The 23666-nt window shown below is 37.8% G+C and overlaps 1 protein-coding gene across 1 annotated transcript; it reads right to left on the minus strand.

The window, feature by feature from the left end:
- Positions 1-116: 116 nt before the first annotated feature.
- Positions 117-22056, minus strand: glis2a (GLIS family zinc finger 2a). The gene is made up of 7 exons (XM_079413054.1): positions 21731-22056; positions 15729-15882; positions 14639-14778; positions 12563-12733; positions 11340-11473; positions 11054-11172; positions 117-2914 (listed from the first exon to the last, which is right to left on the minus strand). Exons 2-7 carry the CDS (start codon positions 15862-15864, stop codon positions 2280-2282), a joined length of 1335 nt encoding a protein of 444 aa, XP_079269180.1. The 5' UTR covers positions 15865-15882; positions 21731-22056; the 3' UTR covers positions 117-2279.
- Positions 22057-23666: the final 1610 nt, after the last annotated feature.

Here is a 23666-nt window from a genome sequence, read left to right on the forward strand (position 1 = left end):
ATAGTATTATAGGTGGCCCCACCCCCTCCCACCTCATACAGGTGTTCACTGAGGATGGGGGCTGGGCTAGTTTCTATGGTTGTTTTAAAAGAGATCACAATTATACCATAGATTTTAATTCTAAACATTTTTTATTTTGCCATTTGTAATACTAATAACACAAAATGGGCTTCAGCTGATCACATCATTACTAACTAAAAAATTTAAAAATAAATATAAATCTCCTTTACAAAAAATAACATTGTACACATTTTAGTCATTGCACTCTTTATTGGACTTATGCATCATAGTCCTGTATTTCATACATTTCATTCCGGTCACATTGACAGACGTCCTGTGGTATGGTAAGACACATTAGCATTAGCTCAACTTCAAGAGGCATTAGCCTCAATGTCAGGAAAACGTGTAAAAAAACATTTACGATAGAAGCCTATTGAACTAAATCTGGTAAAATATACATACATGAACTGACAATATACATCCAAATGTATTTCATACATTGTATTTCGTCAATAACAACCTTACAATATAAGGCACTTTGCTTTGGTAAAAATTCGATAAAATATCCTGTGCAAATATAGTTCATTACAATACTCAAGCAGACCGTGACAGGCCATAGTCTTAGCATTTATCCATTATGCATGGCAGATATCAAATCAGAGCTATACAACATTACATATGCAGTTCCCAGTTTACATTTTACAATTAAATGAAAAAGGTCAGCCATGCATAAAGGTTTACCAATCCGCTAGCCACAGAACTAAATAATGGATAACAAATAGTTGAGTCCAAATGGACTCATGTCATCATATGACACGGTTTTGACACAGTCAATGTCTCGTCGTCGAAAACATATAAAACATAAAATCGTACCATTAAATGGCTAATAATGAAAACTCAAGCTGATGATTACTTATAGCAATCAGGGTGCACATCTTCGCTGATTAAGTTATTATTAAAATGTAACTTTGTATGTAACTATATATCCCGAATCGGTTACTTTTTGGTTGTGAGAAACATACTGGTATCAAAATTTGCAAATAAGACACACATCTGCTTTAACAACTTGTTGGTTTTTATAGACGCTACAATAAAGACCATAAGAGATTTTTATATTTTACTGAACAAAATCAATAACTTTTAAAAAGATATTTAATTGTGCATGCTCATTTTAACCTATTTTTTATTATTTAAATTTAGCTTTGTTTTCTAACGCTCGTTTAACGTTAATTTAACATTAACCACAAACTGAATAAAGTGATCTTAATATGAATATCTTCTTTTTTCAAACTTACATTGCAGTGATGCCGAAATTCACGTGTAGCATTTAAAACGTCTTATTTTAGAGATCTATTTTTGTTTTATTTTAATAAATGAACATATCCGGCCTATAGTTGTGGAACAAAGGCTAATATTTCTTTGTTGGCTCACATCAGGTGCTTTTTAGCAAAATTCTAAAGAATGCTTTTCATGTCACATCCTGTTCTCTGTTTGGTCACTGTCAATAGTCTCCAGGTGTCTCTTAGGTAAATCAAGGATATACTATTAATTACGAAGCACCACCTTCTAGGAATTTCTTATCAACATCACATCACATACGTGCTGACGTCTTTGATGAGATACTGATTAATATTGCACACAGATAATGCATGAATATTGGTCGCTGTGTCAGGAAGTACTGGAATTTGTTTTTGAATGAACTTTGTTTTGACTATTTAAACACTCTGTAATCATACTCTCCCAGATGATTCCCCTAAACGCCAACACCTCTTTCCTTGTGAATTGCAAATACTAAAGTGAGTGACTAATGGCTCACACCAGGAACAATAACTATAAAGATAACAGTAACTATCTTAGCGTTCACATAAAGGGACAAAAACATTCTGTTCACTGAAAGTAAACACTGTAGTTTTTTTTGCTTGTTGCTTTAAATGCTCAAGCTCAGCTGGAAATATGGATTTTGTCCGAAAAGTGATTCCAAGATCATGCCATTCATTTTAAACATTACAGTTATTTTCATTGGTGTGTATGGCCCATAAGGTCTTGTTTAACATTTTTTGGCATATGTGAAACCAGTTTAGCTTTTGTAGTGTGAACAGAAAACGGACAAACTGGATTCACACCAAATTCGTGAACAGTTCAAAATCCAAATCAAATCTGAACTCTCAACAAATATTTTTCCAAGTAGTTTTTTTTGGGGACATGACAAAATGACAACGTAATCCGATTTGAAATCCAAATCAGATCGTGTGCAGTGTGAACAAGGCGCATGAGTCTCTTTACATGGTCGCCATTTGTTTCAAGAACAGCATGCCTGGAGGAATCACGACCCATGAGTGAGGACCCCGTCCTGCTCCCATCCTGACTTCATCTTCATCATCAACATCATCTTCTTCCTCAACCGCTCTTTCAGCTTGACCCATGCCGAGACCGAATGGCGGCAACAACAAGGGGTGCAGGATAGGCACCTTCCCAAGCCCAAGAGCACCAGAGCTGGGGTACAGCATCGGCCCGGCTCCTAAAAGCGGACTGAGTCTGGACAGATCCAGAGGGTGATTGCTAAGGGCCCCGGCGAAGGCATGAGCCCCAAATAAGGTTGTCGCCGCACTTGGTAAGACGAAACGAGCCGCTCCGGGGTAAGAACGATCCATCCGTCGGCCATCCATCGATGAGGCACCTTCCGATTCCAGCCTGTTGGTTCTGGGCGAGGCTGCGCATTCCTGCACTACGGCGTGGCCGTGGGCTTTGATGTGTTTGCGGAGAGAGCTGGGGTCAGTGTAGCGCTTCAGACAGCCCACCATTTTGCAGCAGTAGGGTTTGTCCACATAGTGCGTGCGCGTGTGTTTGAAGCGGTCGCTGGAGTTCGAGTAGCGCTTGTTGCAGCCTTCGTAAGGACAGATGTACGGCTTCTCTCCTGAGAGGGCAGAAGAGCAAGAGATAATCAAAACCTGTACCAGAGGAATGCAGGGGTCGAGACAGCTGAGGTCACAAAGTCACAACCAGATGGCACAGGCCTGTAGAGACTTGTCATTTTGTGTGGGAAAATGTGGATGTGTGACAAAAGTACTGGCATTTTGGTATTAAGGTCATGCTTACATAAAAAACAAACAATAAAAGTCAAAAAGCCCATACACAACAAGGACGATAACTATAATAACAATTAATAAACGAATAGCAATCCACACCACAGCTATAACGATAACGACACAAGAGGAGCGATATTGTTTGAATTTCTTTCAATATTTTTTTCGAGCTGATGAACGATAAAAACACTGACAGCCAATCAGAATATATCCTGCTTCTAATTGAAACTAATCACTCTAAACCTAAGGCTTTGTTTTCAATTATTCAATCTGTTACAAATCCTTATGTTAACACCTTGCCTGTTGCCTCTGATGCTCTCTGTGAAAACTTCTTGAGATATTTTAGTGACAAAATTACTAACTTAAAGGGGTCATCGGATGCCCATTTTACAGAAGTTGATATGATTCTTTATGGTCTTAATGAGAAGTCTACAACATACTTTTGTTAAAATGGTAGTGTAAAAAACACCTTCTTTACCCTGTAAAAATCAGATCGTTTTCAGCACGCTGATCTAGTCAAAGTTGCTTTAAAGGGGACTTATTATGCAAAAATCACTTTTATAAGGTGTTTGAACACAGTTGTGTGGCGCAGTGTGTGAAAACAACCAGCCTATAATGGTAAAAATCCACCCACTCATTGTTTTATAATCTAAATAATCATAAACTGTCTCTCAGAACAAGCTGTTTCAGATTCTCCCTCTGTTCATGTCACCGAGGGGAAAAAGTCCCGCCCATTTGTGACGCTTCCCTGTAGGCATAAACACAGCCGTGAGTTAGAAGCAGCAGTCCGCTATTACTGATTACTTTCTGTAGCTGCTGGAGATATACAATGTCAGCGCCAAAGAGGCATTTCAAGTGTTGTGTTTTGGGATGCACTAACGAACATAGGAGTCTCCATAGACTCCCTCCATCTGAGCCGCTGAGGACACTGTGGTCAAGTTTCATTGTCTAAGGAAATGTCCCGGAAAAAATCGGTAAAGTCCCCAATACGTGTAGGGATCAATACCAATGCTTCGTGCGTGAAAGTCACCTCCAGATAAAGTAAGAACCACGCGTTTGTTTTCCAAATATCCCTTCTGAAAGAGCTTCTTGGCACTCTGTAAGGCTAATGATGCTAAAGCTACCATTGTCTCTGTCTGTTTTCACTGGTGCTGTCTTCATGAATGATCGTGAATAGGAATGTGGTGGTTAAAAGTTGCATATGAAAGCAATGTGAGTCGATCGCTTGAGTTTGTTGAGCTCATAATCATGAGTGGGTCTTATAAAGTTTGTGATAGCATGCCATGCACCATGAGACCAGCTATGTTGTTATTTTTATCCCGCCGTGCTCCCCGTCTGTGTAATTAATAAACGTGAAATTATTATGCACAGTATAATCAGATGACTGACTTTGAAACCGAGCTCCGCCCTCTTCTCCGGAAGCAACAGCTTATTTGCATTTAAAGCAACATACTCGAATACAGAGCGTTTTGGCTCATACCCTAAAAGTGGCAATTTTAACAAGCTATAAAAAATGATCTGTGGGGTATTTTGAGCTAAAACTTAACATACACACTCTGGGGATATCAGAGACTTATTTTACATCTTGTAAAAAGGAGCATAATAGGTCCCCTTTAAATCCTAGTGAGCTCTGCTGACTCCGCCCCTCTCTTCCGTGGAGCGACGAGCAGAACATAGATATGTGTAGATACCCTATTAGACCGCTCCAGATACATTGACGCATCAGCCATCTCGCATTCACCACATGAATCAATGAATATTCAAAGATATACAAGCGTATAACTTGCTGTTGTAGACGCACACAGTCAATGCGCTCAAAGATTCGCAGACCGTTCCAAAAATCGCGGATGGCTTATGTATCGCGGCCCATAGAAACAGTCGATAATGAGGCATCTAGGTCTATATATCTATGGAGCATACTAAACTTGAGCCGCGAAACTGGCTAACAAGCACATTATTAGGAAACGCGATTTGAAAAGATTCATAAAAATCCTTATACTCACTTCTTCTGTAGATAAAGCTGGATAACGAATGATTTGCGCGAACATAGAAGCATTTAGGCAGATCAGGATTGGCGCATTCACTTCAAAGCGAAAGTAACGTTAATCCTCTGCGTTTTCAGCGGCTCAGATGTCAGGAGTAAATGATGACTCCTATATTCATTATTACATCCAACAACTACACACTTCAATCGCTTAATCTGAGAAATCTTGTCTTCCCCTGCACCGGAGCTGACACAATAGCAGACAGCTCTCAGCTCACTCAGGGCGGGTCTAAGGTAAGATGGCCTTGTCAATCAACTATCGTGGGAGCAGTCTGTACAGAACTACGTCATTCTGACAGGAACCTCAGAACAGCCTGATTTGAGAAAGAGGATTTTAAAATAGAGATTAAAAAAAAAAAAACACTGGGTGGATTTTTTTCATTATAGGATGGATGTGTACACACACTTCCAACACACATTTATGTTCGAACAACTTGAAGTGAATTTTGCATCCGATGACCCCTTTAAGACTTAGTGTCTGGCCCACTTTAACTTTAACTGTCTCTCCTATCTTGTCATCTGCCTCTGCCTTTTTGGATGCTTTTGAACCTCTCATCCTCCAGGAATCTTAAAGGGATAGTTCACCCAAAAATTTAAATTGTTTCATCATTTACTCACCTTCAAGTAGTTCCAAACCTGTATGAATGTCTTTGTTCTGCTGAACACAAAGCAAGGTATTCTGAAGAATGAGGGACCAGTTCTGGGGCACCATTGACTTCCATAGTATTTTTTTTTCTACTATGGAAGTCAATGGTGCCCCAAAACAGCCTCTTTACAAACTTTCTTCAAAGTATCTTCCTTTGTGTTCGGCAGAACAAAGAAATTCATACAGGTTGGGAACTACTTGAGGATGAGTAAATGATGACAGAATTTTCATTTTTGGGTGAACTATCCCTTTAAAGTCGCTATGCTCACTCCTCTGCTCAAGAAGCCTTCACTGGATCCCTCTGTCCTAAATTTTCTTTTCGTTTCAAAGGTTTTGGAGAAAATTGTGCTGAAACAACTTCAACATTTTCTGTCAATTAATTGTATTTATGAGGTTTTTCAATCTGGTTTTAAGTCTGCTCACAGCACTGAGTCAGCCCTTTTGAGAGTGTTAAATGATATTTACCTCTCTACTGATTCCAGAGACTCAGTGGTCTTATTCTTTTAGATTTATCGGCTGCTTCTGATACCATAGACCACTCCTAACTATTATCTAGATTAGAGTCTTGGGTAGGTCTTAAAGCAAACGTTCTGAAGTGGTTTCAGTCATACCTGTCCGACAGAAAGTTTTTAGTGAAACCCCTGCACCTCTGACCTGTGGCCTTCCACAAGGCCACCATTATACACCCTTTTAGCTCCCTCTCTATTTTATCTGTACATGCTACCTCTGGGCTCTATTCTACAAAAAAGGTGTGTCTTTTCATTTCTACGCAGATGATACTCAAATCTATCTACCAATCAAAAGAAACAATTCCACTGCGATTACTTATCTTCTGCAATGTTTACAGGATGCTAAATCATGGCTAGCCCAAAATTTCCTCTTCTTAAATGAAGACAAGACCGATGTAATTGTTTTCCGTCCAAATGAGAACTCGCAGTGTATAAACCCTGAGTTAGAAAGTGTATCTGTTTTTAGATCCTCACGGGTGCGGAACCTATGTGTTCTTATTGACAGAGATGGGCACAAATACATCAAAATGTATTTAAAATACAAATACAAAATACTGTGTGGGAAAATATAGTTAAATACAAATACAGTATTTTGAAAATTGGCCATCCAGTGAAGTAACACTATTAAGGCCTGTTTACACCAAGAACGATAATTATAAAGGTAACTATATTAGTGTATTCTAAGTATACAATGCAGTTGTGTCATCTGTCACTTTAATTGCTCAAACTCTTTAAAGCAGAAATGATTCCGATTGGCTGTCAGTATTTTTATCATTCATAATTTTTTGTGCTGTTATGGTTATAGTTGTGGTGTGCTATCTGCTATTCACCTAGATTTAGGATGTACTCACACTAGGGGATCTGATCTGTGCTTGAGCAGGATTGACCCCCAAACTCCAGTTCATTTCACAAGTGTGACTGCTCTCTACCGTGTCCAGTGCGGTTCGTTTAACCATGCCCTGGCCCGCTTGAAGAGGTGGCTCAGGTGCGGTATGCATGTATGCGTTACGTATGTAGTGTGACCGCTAACCGCGCTGGAGCATGGAACAGTTAAAGGTGGGGTATGTGTGGGGCGGAGCTATCAAAATAGCGGCGAGACCGTATAAGGGTTTTGTGACAAGAGACGTGTTTGTTTTGGTGATTTCAAATATCAACACTGGCTTCCAGAAATCGCTTACCCCACCTTTAATTAACTATTTTTGTATGCGCTATTGTTATCATTATGACAGCAAAAATCTTTATAACTATTACTTTGTCATATCGCCATAGCAAGCAGTAATGATTAAAGTTTAATGAACACATTTGACTAGCTAGTTGATAAAACCAAAATCTGACCAAAAAAAAAACCCAACAAGACACAAGACTGACTAGTGCTAATGCTATGTTCCCCTTGCTAGGTTTTTTTTTTTTTTTTACCTGCTGGGACAGGTAAGCTTTTTTTCCCCACAAAACCAAGATCACCTTGTTTTAATGTTAAAGTCATGCACATAGTAGTGCAATAACCAGTTCAAGCATTTTGTATGGTTACCTTGCACTTCTGTAAAGAACTTCGGTCAGCCTGATGGCTGTTGTAAATGTGCTATACAAATAAAATTAACTTGAACTTATAATCAGTGTTGGGGAATGTAATGCAATATTGCATTACTTCCTAAAAAGTAACTTATTTAGCTACTTTTTAGGGAAAGTAATGCGTTATATTACTTTTGCATTACTTTTTCTCATCTGGGCTGGGCTTGCTTGTTTGTTTGTTTTTAATATAAAAAAGTTATATTTTTGGCAAATGCAAAAAATTTTGTTATACTTAGTAGTATGGTTGAATTGAATCATCAAAGGTCAGCAGCAAATACACTGGTTAATAAAATGGATAAAGTACATAAAGAATAATTGTGTTATTCAACATGTAATTATTGCAGTCAAATTCTTTGCATTTATCTGTTTTTATTCATTTTGAGAAATACTGAATTGTTTTTTGTGCAAGTGAGATGATAAATGTATGTTCACATTTAGTCTAGAGCTACAGTAACATTATGTTGACACAGTGAACACAATGCTTCTGCACTTACTCCCAATTTATCTCAATATGGGAACCTCAAACACTGCTTATAATATACAGAATGTTTTCATTCATTGGTGTGGATGCTAATATAGTTATCATTATAGTTATCGTTCTTGATGTGAACAGGCCTGATTTCTAAAGACTCAATTTGGTACAAAGAGTGTTGTGGATTATAGATTTATAATATATAAATAGATTTAATTACAAAATATATGCAAAAATGTAAAAATATGTATTTATACAATAATTATTCATTTAATTATTATTAATTACTACATAAAATAATGTATTAATTGATATTTTTATATGTTTGTAATAGTGCTGTCAAACGATGAATCGCATCCAACATAATATTTGTGTGTACTGTGTATATTTTATTATGTATAGCTATATAAACACACACACATGCATGTATAATTAAAGGAAAATACAGTGCCCTCCAAAAGTATTGGAACAGTAAGGCCAATTCCTTTATTTTTGCTGTAGACTGTAAACATTTGGGTTTGTCATCAAAAGATGAATATGAGATGAGAGATTAACATTTCAGCTTTTATTTACATGTATTTTCATCTGGATCTGATACACAACTTAGAAGATAGCACCTTTTGTTTGAACCCACCCTTTTTTCATGTTACCAAAAGTATTGGAACAGATAGAATTAACATAGATTAAAATGAAAAAGACAATATTTAGTTGCAAATCCTTTGCTTTCAATAACTGCATCAAGCCTGTGACCCACTGACATCACCAAACTTTTGCATTCTTCTTTTGTGATGCTTTTCCAGGCTTTCACCGCAGCCTCTTTCAGTTTTGGGGGTTACTCCCTTCAGTCTCTTCTTTAGCAGGTAAAATGCATACTCTACAGGGTTTATGTCTGGAGATTGACTTGGCCAGTCTAAAACCTTCCACTTCTTGCCCCTGATGAACTCTTTGTTGTTTTGGCACTATGTTTTGGGTCATTACCTTGCTGCATGATGAAGGATCTCCCAATAAGTTTGGTTGCATCTTTCTGTAAATTGTCAGACAAAATATTTCTGTAGACTTCTGAGTTAATTTTGCTGCTGCCATCATGTGTTACATCATTAATGAAGATTAATGAGCCTGTTCCAGAAGAAGTGATGAAAGCCCAAGCCATTACATTACTTGTGTAATGTGTACTATTATGTACACCTGTGTACACTGTGTTTCAGATGAGCTTGTATGTTTGGGATCATGAGCAGATCCTTTCTTTCTCCAAACTTTAGCCTTTCCATCACTTTGGTCCATAAAATCAGTCCATAAAACCTTGTCTCAGAATTTTTGAGGCTCGTCTCATATTCTTCTTGTTAATGAGTGGTTTGCATCTTCTGGTGTAGCCTCTGTACTTTTGTTCATGAAGTCTTCTGCTAACAGTAGATTGTGATACCTTCACTCCTGCCCTCTGGAGGTTGTTGCTGATGTCACTAACAGTTGTTTTAGGGTCTTTCTTTACAGCTGTCACAATGTTCCTGTCATCAACTGCAGATGTTTTCCTTGATCTACCCGTTTGAGGTGTTACTTAGTACACCAGTGGTTTCTTTCTTCCTCAGGAGACTCCAAATGGTTGTACTTGCTATTGCCAGAGTTTGTGCAATGGTTTGATTGATTTTTCATCTTCTCTCAGCTTCACAATTGCTGGTTTTTCCCCCATAGACACCTCTCTGGTTTTCTAACTAACTATAAATGCAGTCTGCACGGATCTGAAACTGAGCGCAGACATTCAGTGCTATTTATTGTTTGAATAATCAGTTAATAGGACACACCAGGGCAACAAAACACACCTGTCAGTCACATGTTCCAATACTTTTGGTAACATGAACAATGGGTGGGTTCAAACAAAAGGTGCTATCTTCTAAGTTGTGTATCAGATCCAGATGAAAATACCTTTAAATAAAAGCTGAAATGTTAATCTCTCATCTCATATTCATCTTTTGATGTCAAACCCAAATGTTTAGTCTACAGCAAAAATAAAGGAATTGGCCTCACTGTTCCAATACTTTTGGAGGGCACTGTATGTTATGTTTATATATCAAATATACCTGTATTTATATGTAATATAAATTACTTGAATATAAATATATACATGTAAATATTTTCAAAATATATACTGTATGTGTGTGTATTTATATATACATAATAAATATAAACAGTACACACACATATATTATGTAAACAAAAATGTTGGATGCGATTAATCGCTTGACAGCATTAGTTTATATATATTTTACAATTAAATATATCGTAAACTTAAAAGCTGTAATACTTTAACTGTATACTTTAAATTTGATTACTGTTGTGTTTTTGTACACTTTAAATATCTGAATGTTTACTGAATGTTGCAGTTAGATATCTGAAAAATATCAAGAAACATCAAACAAAAATATTGCAAGGCTACATGACATTGCTGTGTTTCTTAATATTGGCATTAATATGTAAAAACTCTTTAAATAAATCAATGTCTTGAAAGGCATAACAGTTGTTTCTTTGTGGTTTCAAAGCTGATATCAAGAGTTGTCGTATTATACTTTTATACTGGTATTTACGTCTGAAATTTCAGTATTGTGAAAACCTATTCTTGTTTAAATGTGAGCAAACTGGATTTTATTTGTGTACCATATCTGTGTTTGCATTTTTTTGTTGTGTTTTTTCTGTTCAGGGAACAGAAGCAGGTCCATATTGGAAATGTGTGTTTCTCACCTGTGTGTGATCGGGTGTGTATTTTCAGGTTCTCCAGGCGTGAGAAACTCTTGTGGCAGGTAGGGCAGTGATGAGGTTTCTCGTTGGTATGAGTACGGATATGAATCAGCATCTTGTACCTGCAGTAAACAAATGGATCCCGGATTAATGCTTATATATTGTTTGTACACCATCCAAGAGCAAACATCAGACAGGGATTAAAGTTAAAGTTTCTCAATATCTTGGAGAGGGTGGAATTCTAACTGCTTCATCCTTAAAACCTATGAATGTGTGCATGTTGTCTGACCTGGCATTAAAGCCTCTCCCCTTGCGCGCGCAGCCCTCCCAGTGGCAGCAGTATCCTGAATTCTTCTCTGGTTTCACATGCGAGTCATTCACATGGTCCACCAGATCCTGCAGGGTCTCGAACAGCAGATGGCACTACAGAGTAACGATAGAGAGTATAGCAGGAGCAGGGAGGAAGATAAGGAGCACAAAATGAATAGATTGTGAATAGCTCTTTTAATATCTAATATCATGCACTTAAAGAAAAAGTTCACCCAAAAATTTAAATTGTTATCGTTTATTGTTTATTGTCATCTCAAGCTGTTCCAAACTTTTTTTTTTTTTGATCTAATGAACACAGAGGAAGCTATTTTGAGAAATTTGGTTAATAACTTGGCAAACAACTGGGTAAACAATTGAGTATTTTTTTCCATACTATGGAACTTAAAGGGATAGTTCACCCAAAAATAATTATAATTATCAAAAGATATTTTTTGATGAATTCCGAGAGCTCTCTGACCCTCTATAGACAGCAAGGATCCTAACACGATCAAGGCTCAGAAACGTAGTAAGGAGATCGTTAAAATAGTCCATGTGACATCAGTGGTTCAAACGTTATTTTACGAAGCTACGAGAATACTTTTTGTGCGCAAAGAAAACTAAAATAACGACTTTATTCAACAATTCGTCTCCTCCAAGTCACCCTATAGCGCTATAGTGTATGCAATGTATGTACATGGATACGTTGTTTATGTTCAGATCAAAGCATAAACAACGTAAACAGCGCATCCACGTACGATGCTGCTGACACGGAACAGCATACATTGTTTACATATTTTTGGTTGAACTATACCTTTAATGGCTACCGTCAGCTGTTTGGTTACCCACATTCTTCAAAATATCATCTTCTGTGTTCAGCAGAAGAAAGAAATGGATAAAGTTTGCTTTGCACTTTCTGTTTGGAGTGGATTAGGGGCACTAAGTAGATTCTTGGTAGTTTGTAACTGGTCTCTATGATATTCTGGTCTCTAAACATGGCTTGGGTCTTTCTTTTAAAGTAAACCTAAGGTATTTTTACAGATTTAGTTGCTAAAATTGACTCATCTGTAGAACAAATAGTGCTACATTATTTCCTGTTTCATGATATATTTACTGTTTTCACTTGGAAACATATTGTGGAAGTGAAATGCATTTCATTTCGTCTATCATGGCTCAAAACAGTAATACCAGCTCTCTCTCACTCACTTTTAGCCAGCGGCAGGCCAGCTGTTCGTCACTCGAGGGCTCAGGGGAGTTCTGACCAATCAGCATCGAGGAGGGCAGGCGCAGGGGACCGTCTGCACCAATCGGCAGAAAGAACTGGAAACCTGGAGGTGGAGAGGCGCTGTCCTCATGGTACGTGGTGCTTTCGGATTCCTGAAGAAGTAGAAGGGCTTATGTATCAGTAATTCATTTCTCATCTTGGTTGGAAAGTAAGAGACCACCTCATGGCCGAACAAGTCCAAATTATATAAATATACATGTATACATGTAAATATTTTCAATATATACAGTGGGTACGGAAAGTATTCAGACCCCCTTCAATTTTTCACTCTTTGTTATATTGCTGCCATTTGCTAAAATCATTTAAGTTAATTTTTTTTCCTCATTAATGTACACACAGCACCCCATATTGACAGAAAAACACAGAATTGTTGACATTTTTGCAGATTTATTAAAAAAGAAAAACTGAAATATCACATGGTCCTAAGTATTCAGACCCTTTGCTGTGACACTCATATATTTAACTCCGGTGCTGTCTTTTTCTTCGGATCATCCTTGAGATGGTTCTACACCTTCATTTGAGTCCAGTTGTGTTTGATTATACTGACTGGACTTGATTAGGAAAGCCACACACCTGTCTATATAAGACCTTACAGCTCATAGTGCATGTCAGAGCAAATGAGAATCATGAGGTCAAAGGAACTGCCTGAAGAGCTCAGAGACAGAATTGTGGCAAGGCACAGATCTGGCCAAGGTTACAAAAAAATTTCTGCTGCACTTAAGGTTCCTAAGAGCACAGTGGCCTCCATAATCCTTAAATGGATGACGTTTGGGACGACCAGAACCCTTCTTAGAGCTGGCCATCCGGCCAAACTGAGCTATCGGGGGAGAAGAGCCTTGGTGAGAGAGGTAAAGAAGAACCCAAAGATGCACTGTGGCTGAGCTCCAGAGATGCAGTCGGGAGATGGGAGAAAGTTGTAGAAAGTCAACCATCACTGCAACCCTCCACCAGTCGGGGCTTTATGGCACAGTGGCCCAACGGAAGCCTCTCCTCAGTGCAAGACACACACACAAAAAAAAGAAAGGACTCCAAGATGGTGAGAAATAAGATTCATGGTCTGATGAGACCAAGATAGAACTTTTTGGCCTTAATTCTAAGCGGTATGTGTGGAGAAAACCAGGCACTGCTCATCACCTGTCCAATACAGTCCCAACAGTGAAGCATGGTGGTGGCAGCATCATGCTGTGGGGGTGTTTTTCAGCTGCAGGGACAGGACGACTGGTTGCAATCGAAGGAAAGATGAATGCGGCCAAGTACAGGAATATCCTGGACGAAAACCTTCTCCAGAGTGCTCAGGACCTCAGACTGGGCCGAAGGTTTACCTTCCAACAAGACAATGACCCTAAGCACACAGCTAAAATAACGAAGGAGTGGCTTCACAACAACTCCCTGACTGTTCTTAAATGACCCAGCCAGAGCCCTGACTTAAACCCAATTGAGCATCTCTGGAGAGACCTAAAAATGGCTGTCCACCAACGTTTACCATCCAACCTGACAGAACTGGAGAGGATCTGCAAGGAGGAATGGCAGAGGATCCCCAAATCCAGGTGTGAAAAACTTGTTGCATCTTTCCCAAAAAGACTCATGGCTGTATTAGATCAAAAGGGTGCTTCTACTAAATACTGAGCAAAGGGTCTGAATACTTAGGACCATGTGATATTTCAGTTTTTCTTTTTTAATAAATCTGCAAAAATGTCAACAATTCTGTGTTTTTCTGTCAATATGGGGTGCTGTGTGTACATTAATGAGGAAAAAAAATGAACTTAAATGATTTTAGCAAATGGCTGCAATATAACAAAGAGTGAAAAATTGAAGGGGGTCTGAATACTTTCCGTACCCACTGTATATACACATGCATGTGTGTGTATTTATATATACATAATAAATATACACAGTACGCACACATATATTATGTAATACAATCATTTAACTGTGTTGTTCAAAATCAACTAAACCATTTGAAAAATGTTGCAGAGTTTGAGGTATAAGTTACTCACTGAGGCCAGAAGAGGTGCTGTGGGGCTCCAGCTAGTGCCGCTGTCGATAGGAGAGGGTGGTGAGGGAGAGGAAGATGGAGACAGACTCAGATCTACCACCGTGGATGATGAAGAATCTGACATGTCCTTGTCAGCTGCATCTGGAGATAAGAAGAAATTAGGTTAGTTTTTGTACAACTGAGACTGTTATTGACTGTCAGACTCTAGATTAGTGAGGGTTTTTAGTGACTCTTTCTGTGGTTACACGGTTACGCCAGTAGGTGGTAAAAGTCACAATAAGTGAGCCGCTAATTCATTAATTGAATCAATTTGTCCAAGCACACTGATTAATTCAGGAATGAAACAAGTGACTGTCTTTTTTAGTGAATCATTGAATCAGTCATTCAACTCATTTGTTCAAAACCTTTGAGGAACGAAACATGTACCCAGATGACCTACTACTTCTGGTAGATTCTCATTTGTGGCTCTGATGAATATTTTACTATCATATGAGGCTACAGGAGAGGAGTTGTAATGTCAGTGAAATGACTCATTTGTTGGTCACATGACAATGATAACAAGACAAATGTAGTGCGTCTGAATTACATTCATATTACACACATTCATATTATATAGAACAAGGTTTTTTAACAGTTGCAAAGTAATTACTCATTCAAAAGAAGTGCCTATTCAGTGAATATGCTTTTTTGGATGCAGCCACGTGTCATTGAATCGTTCACTCAACATTTTGTTTAAAACAGCTGATTCATTTAGGAACTAAACAAGTGACTGTCTTTATGATCGAGTCATTGCATCCTTCATTGAACCAATTTGTTAAAAAACGCTGATTGATTCAGGAACGAATCAAGATACTGAATCAAATCACTGAATCAAATCACTGAATCATTATTCAGCTGATTTGTTCAAAAACTCTGATTCATTGCAGGAATGAAACAAGTGACTAAATAATCCATATTACTGTAAATCAATCTCATAAATTGTATTATCATCACGTTAAGACGTATATGACTGTATGCATGTTATAACCGTAGTGATATGTGTTTCATCTATAGTTTAGTTATGTAGTGGTTTGTGTGGTCAGTTGACTAACCAGGGCTTTTGGCCTTGTGCAATGTGCGGGATATTCGAGCACGAGAAAAGTGCAGCGGGGCACAGATGGACGTTCTGAGCGTCCTGTCGCGGCCAGAGGGAATCTTCAAGTCCAGGGGCTCGTCCAGCGACAGCATGGCTTTGATCCAATAGGCCTGAGAAAATCAAACCATATTATCTGTATATATATATATATATAAATATTGAAAAAATAAGTTTTTTTTTTTCATTACAACTCTTCACAGTGGCACATACACTGACAGCTGTGATTTTGCAGCTTATTTTGTAGAAGGAAATAACCTCTCTCTCCCTCACACATACGCAGACACACTCCCACACACGTGCAGCTCCGAGTTCTCTTCAGCAACTGTAAGTCATTTACATTTCTTTCTGCCAGACAAGTCACGCACACACACAAATGAACACACACACACACACAAGCAGTTCATCACACCAGCAACCCCACTGCAGTCAAAACATGCAAAACTCATTACAGAGATATATAGATCTGAGTTCTTTGCTTTCCTTCATTCTTTTCCTCCCGTCTCGGTTTCTTTCTGTGATGCAGAGGAAAAGTTGATGAAGACTGGGCCTTTGGCTGCACAAATATGTACAATTATTTGTACAAAAGTCTAAGACCACTAGGTGAAATTAGGAATGCACCATAGTTCAAATTCTGGTTGATAGTTATTTTTAGTGTTGGGGTAATGCATTACTATAGTAGGCTAACTCGAGTTACGTAATCAGATTACTTTTTTCAAGTAAGTAGTAAAGTAATGCATTACTTATAAATTTGACACAAAAAGCACCTGGGTTAATTTAATGGTAATGCAAATTACTTTGTTTTCCCATTTATTCATTGACTGTCTCCTGTCTCCCGTATTGAGAGTATTTACTTTTAAGTACTTTCCATAAATATTTAAGTAACGGTTACTTTATTATGGAATAACACAATATCATAATGCATTACTTTTAAAAGTAACTTTCCCCAACACTCATCATTTTCAGGTTATGGCTGATATTAAAATTCTTTACTATTTTCTATAAATACATATATAAAACTAAAATCAATCATCCAACATAGTGTTTGTTCATCAGAACAGATTTAGCATTATATCACTTGCTCACCAATGGATGCTGTGCAGTGAATGGGTGCCGTCAGAATGAGAGTCCAAACAGCTGATAAAAACATCACAATAATCCACACCATTCCAGTCTATCAATTAATGTCGTGTGAAGCGAAAAGCTGCATGTTTGTAATTAACAAATCTATCAAGGCATTTTAACTTCAAACCATTGCTTCCCGGCTAAAATGCAAATCCATAATCTATAAAATTGTTTTCTCCAGTAAAAAGTCGTATTGTCTGAATCAGGTGAGAAATACCCAGACAAAGCACGTCTCACTTTGAAGTGAGAGGACAACAGGGGATGGACATTTTCACTGGAGGAAGTATTATTATGGAATATGGACTGAAGCAGTGGTTAAACTTTAAATGCCTAAATTATGGATTTGTTTCCTACAAACATGCAGCTTTTTCCTTCACAATGCATTAATTGATGTACTGGATTTGTGTGGATTATTGTGATGTGTGTATAAATTGTTTGGACTCTCAGTCTGACGGCACCCATTCACTCAAGAGGATCTATTGCTGGGCAAGTTATGTAATGCCAAATTTCTCTAAATCTGTTTGGATAAAGAAATATTCTCATTGTCACTGAGTGTGAATAATGTTTCAGAAAATCTTTAACTACAAGTGAAAAAGTGACTTTTAAAGCACACCCCCACTGAACGTCCTCTCTTATGGTGATGTGCATTACATAAACATTCATCTAACCATATAATTATTTTCTTCACTTACACAGGAATGAGGAAGTACAGCACCTTCAACACACCCCCACATTCATCATGACCCAAAGTTGTGTTTTTTTCTTACAGAGAACATTCCCACTGTTGAAATGTTGATCTCGGAGTAAACACTTGTGGCTTTTCATTTTCAGCTCCTCCTGCATGCTTTCTTTTCCTCACTCCTCTGATATTACACAGTATTGCAAAAGGTTTGAGAGCTGAACACTTCCACTCGTCTCCATACCTCCTTCACTCTCAGTCTCTGGGATGGGGGTTTGTTTTCAATCTAACTTCTTCCTCGAGCTCCACCCTTACTTTCTGGGCTTTATATACACGCCAAGACTGAGACATACAAACACCACAAATATTGCACACATTTCTGAATGTCGACCTCCTGGTAACATTCAACAGGTTTTCAAATGGATTTTGAGTAGCTGCTTTCCAATGCGTCCAACCGCAATGACAGTGAGGTGGTGTTTTTGTGAGGACACTGAGGAAAAGAGACAAAATGTTCAAATGATGGAATAAACCTTTTCTTTTTTTTTATTTTGGAAAGAAATTCCACCCAAAAGTCTTTTAAACATGTGCTTTTATGATTATATTCTCCACACAGACACACACAAGGTCACTCTTTCTCTATTCTGTTTCTCATTCCTCCACATCTGCAAGTGTCTGAAATTCTGGCCCTTTACCTCCTTTTGTTGACTCACATCGAAAAGCAGTGGGTGATCATTCCTTTCCTATTTCTCTTTTTCACTCCCTCCGTGATGCAATCCCATTATTTAGCCTGCAATCTCAGTGTCTGGTATGAGAAAGAGCCAAAAAAAAAGAAAGGATGGAGTGCTAGTGTATCTCACCAGGAGTTTTTCTTTTTACTTTTTAATAGCATCCTCAAATATGATATATATTACTTATAAATAACAAGTAATAATTCTTATATTAAAAACAAACTGATCATTTGAAACAACATGACATGAATTTATGTAATTTATTTTACCATTTATTTAACCATTTAATTTGGTGGCAACACAATAAATTAATAAAAAAAAAAAATATTGTTACTATTACTTATATATTATTAGTAAATATTTATGCAAATAAAATATATATAAAAAGTGTCATTTGAAATCATCTGCTTTGTATAACATTCCTAGTTTAATTTACGTAACTTATTTAAATATTATAAATATACTAACTTATATATTACTACTAATAATTTATATATAAAAACAATTGAGACAATATTACATTATGTAATTAATATATTTATTTAACCATTTAATTTGGTGGCAACAAAATAAATAAACAAATAACATTGTGTTTATATGCTACTATTACTTCATATTATTTGTAATTATGTATTTAAAATGTATATTAAAAGTGCCATTTGAAATTATATACTGCCTTGTATAATTTTTTTTCTAATCTATTAACTTTATTGGTGAATTTATTTAACCATTTAATTGCTATATCAAATCATCATTGGTTTATATGTCATATAATTGTTTTTTAAATTCAATGACATTGTCCGGAAAAAACCTGATCCGAATTTTTTTATGACGGACAAAATTTTCAGAGGCAGTGTGTAAACGTGATTCACACAACATGAGGTCATGTTTATTTTTCAACATGCGAAAATTTCGGACTCGGTGTGTAATGGCCTTTACTGTTCATTATTTTTTTTTCTCTCCGATTTTCTGAGGACCCCCTTAAAAACACTCTCTGCCATTCATCCATAACAGGATGAGGGTGGAGAACAAAACACGGCTAAATAATGAATCACTGATGAGGAAGAAACAACAACATCCTACAGAAGGCAATAAGCGCCACATTGCTCCCTCTATTTCTTTCTTCATCACTCCTTCACTTTCCACCCCCTGCATCTGGCAACAGAACAAGGTCAACACAGTCTCCCCTCCTCTAAAATTCCCATTCCTTCTTCTCCCCTTCTCTCTCGCTCTCTCTCTCTCCGTATAGTCTGTCATTCAGACACACACACACATTCCTCTGGCCACAGCAGATTCACCCAATTTGTTTCCACTGCGCTTTTAAGTGTACATTAGAATGCAAAGAGAAGGCCAAGCTCATAAACAATAACAAGAACCAGCTGCGGACCCAACGCAGCAATTGTGCGCAGTTTCTCCATCGACGTAGAGCGAAGAGGAAGTCTGAGAGAACGGTCATGGCTGAGAATCAAATGGACGGTGTGGATTAAGTGCAATTCCAAAAATTTTCAGACATCATTTTCTCTCTTCTCGCGCTCTCATATTTCTCTGCTCCCTCGCTCTCTTTTTCCATGCCTTTTCTCCTCCCCTTGGATTGCTCATGATTCGTAAAGGCCTCCAGGAACTCTGTCCAACCTCAAACTCAAGCCAAAGGGGGGAGAGATTGAGAAAATAGAATGAGACGTAAGGGTTGATGAAGAGAAAAAGGGGGGCGGGAGCTCAGGAATTCTGTTTCTTTTGGAAATGAACAGATATATTGCTCAATATCGTGTGTTTATGCTGTACGTCCTCGTATAGGTAAAGTTAAACAATGAACTAATGGAGATGAAGAATTCCAGAAGCAGCCATTGGTGGTTGGTGTTTCACAAGAAAAGAATGTGTGGTTTCATCTCTCCCTTCTGTCTTTCCTCACCCATTCTCTCCAGCAAACCCAACGAACCCCAACGCAAAAGCGAAGACCACATTATAAGTCAAAACTGATGTATGACCGACACATCCCTCAGAAATCGCAGCAAACAATGTCTCACGACCCACTGAAACATTCATACGCATACTCCCTCAGCCACACATTCATCCACAATCTGTCTCTCATTCCATTCCTCAGACCCTCTGTTAATGTTGCAGTTTGTTGCATCAGGACTGGGCTTGGCATTGCACCGAGAACCTCCCAAAGTACTGCCATAACCACCATAGACATTGAGCTGGACACGGCAAACGCCCACATATTCGGATTAGCAGTCATAAGTAGGGGGTTTTTCAATAAGCGATTTTTAAATGCACAATTGGTAGACTCCAATCTTGATTATTTGGATGCATCTGTGAGATATGTGAGCATTGATGAACCTAGGTAAAGGTAGATGGCATACAAAATAGTTTGCAAATAAAAAAATTTGTATATATAAAAACAGTACACATGGCTTGTAAAAATTAAGACTTGCTTTAGGACCTTTAACGGAATGTACTTTGTTGTTGTCGTTAGCGAAAAATTAATTATGGTGTATTTATGTCTCTTAAATTAGATATTTATCCCATTATGTTACTGGAGCTAAAATGGTCAAAAGTAAACATGTTGTTTTCAGTTACCAAGCTAACAGTTTAGCCAACTAGTTTAGAGTTAAATGGTACAAAACGCTTTTCTGATTTGCTACGACAAGATATCACAATAACGTTGGATGAGATCTTAATTTGCCCCGAGATAATATTGAAATAAACCTCATCAGGACACAAAACATAAGGGTCTTGTTTCCTGCAGAAGGGGTTAAGTTAGCAAGCTAACAAATTAGTTTACTAGTTTAACATTAAATGGTTATGACAAGCTTTTCTGATTAGCTACGACAAGATATCACAATAACGCAGGATGGGATCTTAGTTTGCTGCGACAAATAAACCCCAAGAGTTAAGGGTCTTGTCTCATGCTGAAGTGGTTAAATTTCAAGCTAACAATTTAGCCAACTAGTTTAAAATTAAATGGTTATTTGATTAGCTCAGACATATCACAATAGCGCAGGATGGGATCATAGTTGGCCCTGACATAAATGCAAAATAAACCCCATCAGGACAAGAAACATAAGGGTCAGGACTGACCAATCAGCATCAAGTATTCTAAAGCACCTTGTAAAATGACATCATATTACAGCATCTAAAACACAAATAACTCCCACCCACCCGCTCAGGTGTCCTCTGTTCACACCTGTAGCTGCCCTGACATGACTGTCATATATTATATAACACCAATAATTTACCAAACCTATTCCTTGTTGAGTGGTATTCCATATCTATTCAACATTAAAGAAACTGGGTCAGACTGTCTGGATAAAACTTACGCAAAATAACACACACACACACACACACACACACAAGCTTAATGCTTTTCTAGACGTGAGCTGATACAGACTGTGCTTGTCCAGATGCGCGCGACGGGTTTAAGGTTACCTCAATAAAGACGCTCCTCTGTTTCCCAAATACTTGACGAGTCGAAGCGCGCGGTCCGTTTAACGCTTAATCGCCGTTTAATCGCCAGATGTCTTCATCAAAAACACCCCTGGATCCAGCAGACCGTTTCCAACTCACGCATAACACGAAAGGCTATACTTAGACCAAAAACGCAAACTGTTGCTATCAGGATAAATTGTCAGGAAAGGTAGAATTTAGTCAAGTTGCTATAAATCGTTCTAAAATAAATAGATTTCAGAGGAGCATCGTTTGCTTACGACGCCTGTCTACTGTCTCCTTCCTCAGTCAGAAAAACAGACGGAGGGAGAGGGAGGAGAATAAGACAAGAGGGTGGAGGACATGAAATGATGATTCTTTATTTTCCTCCAGATGTGCTCTCTCTCTCTCTCTCTCTCATATTACTGTATTATTCTCCCTCCATCAATCCCGCCCTGCTGTGTGACCCCGCCCCCCACGGAGACGTACGTAACGACGTCTTTCTCACGGCGTGAAAACGGTCTGACTCCGGTTTCAGGTGTCTTGCCGTATCCTCAACTCAACTCTCACTTTGCTTGTGTAACGGGAAAAGACATGAGAAAAACATTCTAACTTTGCTTACTTTAAAGACATTAATTTAAAAAAGGTTGCAACATGTAGCCTATATTCATCTGGATTTCTCATTTCTGTTTCAACCAACAAATGTTTAAGTTTCTGTGCAAATTAGCCAAACAAAAAATAGTCTAATTGTAGGCTATTGAATGATAATTATAAGGCACTATAAGCTGCAAGAATACCATTAGCCATGTCTCAAAGTAAATAAATAGCACTGTATCTGGTGGTCACCTGAGGTGCAAATGTTTTGGTCCCTCCAGTGAGCAATTGAATATTCCTCCACAGATTATAGACTGTTTGTGAGCAGACCTCACAGTTGAATGTTACTAGGAGCTGTGTGTTCTAGTGGCAGAAAAACAGTGGTTACAAGTTGAGGGAAATGGGCAAAATCCACGGAATAAGAGAAAAATGTCTTCTTGTGCCTTTGGATTTCAGAAACAGGATGCAAAAAGGATTTTTTTTATAGTATACCATTGTCAAAGATGCCCTATGAAGCTTAATGCAGTTGCTTTTGGTTGCAAGCTGACCAAATTTGACCTGAATTTGACAAACAATATACCTGTAGATCTACATAACATGTAAACATTAGTATTAGCCCACAGTTACAGCATGATATCATCTTTAAAACTATAGATCATTTGGTAACGCTTTAGATTACAACCAGCAAAGAACTACGTAAGTATACTGAATTTACAGTGTATGTTTCTGTAATTATAGTAAAGAACGTACGTGTAGGTATAAGGGAACAATGTGTTACATTTGGGAAATAAGGGGGTAACAACCAGATATGCAACCTGCAAAGAACTGCGTAAGTAAACTGAAGCTGCAGCGTAACGTTTTTGTAATTATAGTGTAGGGGAATAATATGCAACGTTTGGGGAATAAAGGGGTAACAACCTGTAAAATTACAAATCATTTATAATTTAAGTATTTTGAAACTAAGGGGTACCTATTCTAATATTACGTGGTATGGCCTAAACAATAATCTTATGTTTAGGAGTGATTTAGAAAGACAATATTCTTTGTATAATTTTATACTGGTATTTTATCATAGGCCTAGGTATTTTTAACCATTCTATTATTGAAAAACAAAACTGGACATCTAGTGAAATTAGTTAATGAGTTTCTGCTATGATTTATAATTCACAAGTCAGCTTACCTTATGAAAGCTTATTCGAGTCACCAGCAACTATCACCAAATAACTTTGCATGATACAACATTTGTATTTCAGTGGGTGTATACTGTTGTTTTTATAGCAAAAAAAACGGAGGCTACAGTTCACATGGGCTCACCCAAGATTGGAGAAACGTTGCCTGGTCTGAT

Source organism: Barbus barbus, assembly GCF_936440315.1.
Source record: "Barbus barbus genome assembly, chromosome: 49".
NCBI classification, from domain to species: domain Eukaryota; kingdom Metazoa; phylum Chordata; class Actinopteri; order Cypriniformes; family Cyprinidae; genus Barbus; species Barbus barbus.